At 44.5% G+C, this 5,000-nt stretch overlaps 1 protein-coding gene across 1 annotated transcript in view; it reads right to left on the reverse strand.

Moving 5' to 3' along the window:
- The window catches only part of LOC144513691 (rho GTPase-activating protein 27-like), a 48,657-nt gene that overhangs the window by 30,211 nt on the left and 13,446 nt on the right, over positions 1 to 5,000 (reverse strand). Inside the window, 2 exon segments of the mRNA XM_078244872.1 lie at positions 3,631 to 3,897; positions 3,899 to 4,278. Of these exon segments, the coding sequence (XP_078100998.1) occupies positions 3,631 to 3,897; positions 3,899 to 4,278 (647 nt within the window).

A 5,000-nucleotide genomic window follows, 5' to 3' on the forward strand; every position in this document is an offset into this window, starting at 1 on the left:
TTATCATGATTATTTGTTGATTTTAACCAAAACAAATGTTATTGTCACATAGGCTGATTATAGCTGCTTTCACATCACATGGTGCTACATTCCTCCTCTGTTGAAGGATATTATGAAGGAGCCATTTCAGCTGTTGTGCGACCGCTTTCCAAACATGCGCGTTTGCTGTGAAAATATACAGGCAACGCAATTTCCTGTTCACGTTAACGGCGCATGTTAAAATCCGGTGCCAATAGGGCACCTACCGGACAAAACAGCAACGCGGATCACGGTCCCACTTAAATGTCTGAGTTGTGCTCTGATGCTCCAAAACAGACGTTAGAGGCAACAGAAACATTGCTGCATGTCACGCTAGTAAACACTAATAACACGTTACACAGCAGCTAACGTTAGCCTACCGTTAGCTACAGTAAACACCAATAACACGTTACACAGCAGCTAACGTTAGCCTACCGTTAGCTACAGTAAACACCAATAACACGTTACACAGCAGCTAACGTTAGCCTACCGTTAGCTACAGTAAACACTAATAACACGTTACACAGCAGCTAACGTTAGCCTACATTTAGCTACAGTAAACACCAATAACACGTTACACAGCAGCTAACGTTAGCCTACCGTTAGCTACAGTAAACACCAATAACACGTTACACAGCAGCTAACGTTAGCCTACCATTAGCTACAGTAAACACCAATAACACGTTACACAGCAGCTAACGTTAGCCTACCGTTAGCTACAGTAAACACCAATAACACGTTACACAGCAGCTAACGTTAGCCTACCGTTAGCTATAGTAGTAACTGGATTAAACACGGCTAAAATGCTGACAGCTAAACGGTGCAGTGTGACTGTATTTCACTGTAGAGGATTCCAACAGCGGGATGTCCAACAGTCTGCTGCTAAAGCTATGAGCTAACAGACTCAAACTAGCACTGGTCACTGCTGTTGTCTGAAAACCAACACAGACGGGACAACGTGTTGCGTTTACTGGTAAACTGGTAAACCTCGTGAAGACTTATGACCGACTGCTATCTGTTGTGGAGTTTTCCTCACGTTACTCTGTCCTCTGAGACCGTCTACGTCTGAACTAAGCTGGCGGTGCAGGGAACCACTCTGATTGGCTCATGGAGGCACGTGATCAGAGAGTGGTTTACGGAGCTTTGAGGCGGAGCGGTCTATGAACTGAATGAAGCATTATAAATATCGCTCCATCACGTGGATTTGATCGTGGGAAACCAAAATCGTGATCGTGATTAAAATTTGATTAAATGTGCAGCCCTAACACACACCCACACACAGACACACACACACACACACACCCACACACAGACACACACAGACATACACACACACACACACACACACACAGACACACACACACACACACACACACACACACACACACACACACACACACACACACACACAGACACACACACACAGACACACACCCACACACAGACACAGACTATTAGACCTGTATGTGTTGACTATTAAGCCTACTTACAGTCAGGTCCATAAATATTGGGACATCGACACAATTCTAATCTTTTTGGCTCTATACACCACCACAATGGAGTTGAAATGAAACGAACAAGATGTGCTTTAACTGCAGACTTTCAGCTTTAATTTGAGGGTATTTACATCCAAATCAGGTGAACGGTGTAGGAATTACAACAGTTTGTATATGTGCCTCCCACTTTTTAAGGGACCAAAAGTAATGGGACAGATTAACAATCATAAATCAAACTTTCACTTTTTAATACTTGGTTGCAAATCCTTTGCATTGAATTCCAGCCTGAAGTCTGGAAGACAAAGACATCACCAGACGCTGGGTTTCATCCCTGGTGATGTTCTGCCAGGCCTCTACTGCAACTGTCTTCAGTTCCTGCTTGTTCTTGGGGCATTTTCCCTTCAGTTTTGTCTTCAGCAAGTGAAATGCATGCTCAATCGGATTCAGGTCAGGTGATTGACTTGGCCATTGCATAACATTCCACTTCTTTCCTTAAAAACTCTTTGGTTGCTTTTCGCAGTATGCTTCTGGTCATTGTCCATCTGCACTGTGAAGCGCCGTCCAATGAGTTCTGAAGCATTTGGCTGAATATGAGCAGATAATATTGCCCGAAACACTTCAGAATTCATCCTGCTGCTTTTGTCAGCAGTCACATCATCAATAAATACAAGAGAAGCAGTTCCATTGGCAGCCATACATGCCCACGCCATGACACTACCACCACCATACTTCACTGATGAGGTGGTATGCTTTGGATCATGAGCAGTTCCTTTCCTTCTCCATACTCTTCTCTTCCCATCACTCTGGTACAAGTTGATCTTTGTCTCATCTGTCCATAGGATGTTGTTCCAGAAATGTGAAGGCTTTTTAGATGTTGTTTGGCAAACTCTAATCTGGCCTTCCTGTTTTTTGAGGCTCACCAATGGTTTACATCTTGTAGTGAACCCTCTGTATTCACTCTGGTGAAGTCTTCTCTTGATTGTTGACTTTGACACACATACACCTACCTCCTGGAGAGTGTTCTTGATCTGGCCAACTGTTGTGAAGGGTGTTTTCTTCACCAGGGAAAGTATTCTTCGGTCATCCACCACAGTTGTTTTCCGTGGTCTTCTGGGTCTTTTGGTGTTGCTGAGCTCACCGGTGCGTTCTTTCTTTTTTTAAGAATGTTCCCAAACAGTTGATTTGGCCACACCTAATGTTTTTGCTATCTCTCTGATGGGTTTGTTTAGATTTTTCAGCCTAATGATGGCTTGCTTCACTGATAGTGACAGCTCTTTGGATCTCATATTGAGAGTTGACAGCAACAGATTCCAAATGTAAATAGCACACTTGAAATGAACTCTGGACCTTTTATCTGCTCCTTGTAAATGGGATAATGAGGGAATAACACACACCTGGCCATGGAACAGCTGAGCAGCCAATTGTCCCATTACTTTTGGTCCCTTAAAAGTGGGAGAGCACATATACAAACTGTTGTAATTCCTACACCGTTCACCTGATTTGGATGTAAATACCCTCAAATTAAAGCTGAAAGTCTGCAGTTAAAGCACATCTTGTTCGTTTCATTTCAACTCCATTGTGGTGGTGTATAGAGCCAAAAAGATTAGAATTGTGTCGATGTCCCAATATTTATGGACCTGACTGTATATGTAAGTACCTGTGTGTGTGTGTGTGTGTGTGTGTGTGTGTGTGTGTGTGTGTGTGTGTGTGTGTGTGTGTGTGTGTGTGTGTGTGTGTGTGTGTCTGTGTGGGTGTGTCTGTGTGTGTGTGTGTGTGTATGTGAGTGTGTGTGTGTGTCTGTGTGTGTGTATGTGTCTGTGTGTGTGTGTGTGTGTGTGTGTGTGTGTGTGTGTGTGTGTGTGTGTGTGTGTGTGTGTGTGTGTGTGTGTGTGTGTGTGTGTGTGTGTGTGTGTGTGTGTGTGTGTGTGTGTGTGTGTCTGTGTGTGTGTGTGTGTGTGTGTGTGTGTGTGTTTGTGTGTGTGTGTGTGTGTGTGTGTGTGTGTGTGTGTGTGTGTGTGTGTGTGTGTGTGTGTGTGTGTATGTATGTGTGTGTGTGTGTGTGTGTGTGTGTGTGTGTGTGTGTGTGTGTGTGTGTGTGTGTGTGTGTGTGTGTTACCTGTGTTGGGGGCGGGGCTGGGGGTTGAGGCGGTGCTGCAGGACTCTCCCGTCCTCCAATCAGAGCGTCCAGGTCCAGGTTCAGGTCCTGGATCGACTCGTAGATGTGGTTCGATTCTTCCTCCTTCAGCGAGTCTCCTTCCCTCTCCTCCTCCTCCTCTTCCTCCTCTTCCTCCGTCTCTATCGGCGACTCCTGCGTGTCCCGGCGAGCCGTGGACGGTGAGGGCGCAGCGGTAACAACGGGGACAGATGGCGTCGCCACGGCAATGAGAGGAGCGTTGGGGCCGCGGCGCCGAGACGACGGGGTCCGCCGGGTTGAACCCGGGAACTCTGGGTCTGTCCGAATCTTTGTGTTCGTCCAGGAACACAGAGAGCTTCTTGTTGACGGCGCTGTCGGCCATGTTTGTAGTCCCGCTGCCCGTTGTTGGTTTGCCCAGTGTTGGTTTCTCTGCAGGCCCGGCGGGAAGGCTGCTGGGAAGTCGCGGCGCCATCAAGGAGGAGGCGTCGTGGATGTCTGGCGGGAACCCGAACGTGGACATGCGGTTCTCGGTCTTCCGGTATCTGTTGGGAGCGTCAGGTCTGAGCCGGATCAGAACCTCGTCTGCTGGTTTGGTTCTGGGTTCCTCCAGCAACGCTTTATTACCGCAAACTACAAGGAAAAGAAACAGTCACACACACTTTTAGGAACCTCTATCTGAATAAAACCTGAAACTATGCTGCTCAGTAAAACAACTGAAAATTCCCTCTGACTAGAAGTACACACGGGTTAAGTTGTTCCCTGTGTATCGGTAGTTTAATTTAAAACAAATACAGACTCTTTCATGATCCTTTTCTGTTTCATTGTGTAAATGGGTCTTTTATTTTGAAATTTTGATATACTTGATGACATCCCCTAACCAGGAAATCCTGTTTGCCCGCCCCTTTTTTTAAGCATTTCTTTGAAAGAAAAAGTGAAAAAAAAGTAGATTTTCAATTTTCATAATTTAAACCAGTTAAAATGCAATATGTTTGTTATAAAAGGCTAAAATTAATTTGTTGCCATATGGCAAATTACGCAAATATTGAAGTGAAATGTGTCCATTCAGCCATTAGGCTCAGATTGAGTTACAGTACTTTAGGCTACTCTGACACTATGTTTGCAATTATTGATAATATTTCAAAAGGAAAAAATATTAAATTTATTTTATTATTATGTTATTCCAGCCATTTTGTAATTAATATATTATCTGAGTTATTAATTACACACTAATGTAAATGAATTGCATGCGTGTATCTTATTACAGTGTTATTATTACTAATCATCGCAAACTACGGCTGTAATGTAGCCAAAGGGTTAGACACACACACACACACACACAGACACACACACAG

This window comes from Sander vitreus, unplaced genomic scaffold (assembly GCF_031162955.1).
Source record: "Sander vitreus isolate 19-12246 unplaced genomic scaffold, sanVit1 ctg320_0, whole genome shotgun sequence".
Classification (NCBI taxonomy): Eukaryota; Metazoa; Chordata; class Actinopteri; order Perciformes; family Percidae; genus Sander; species Sander vitreus.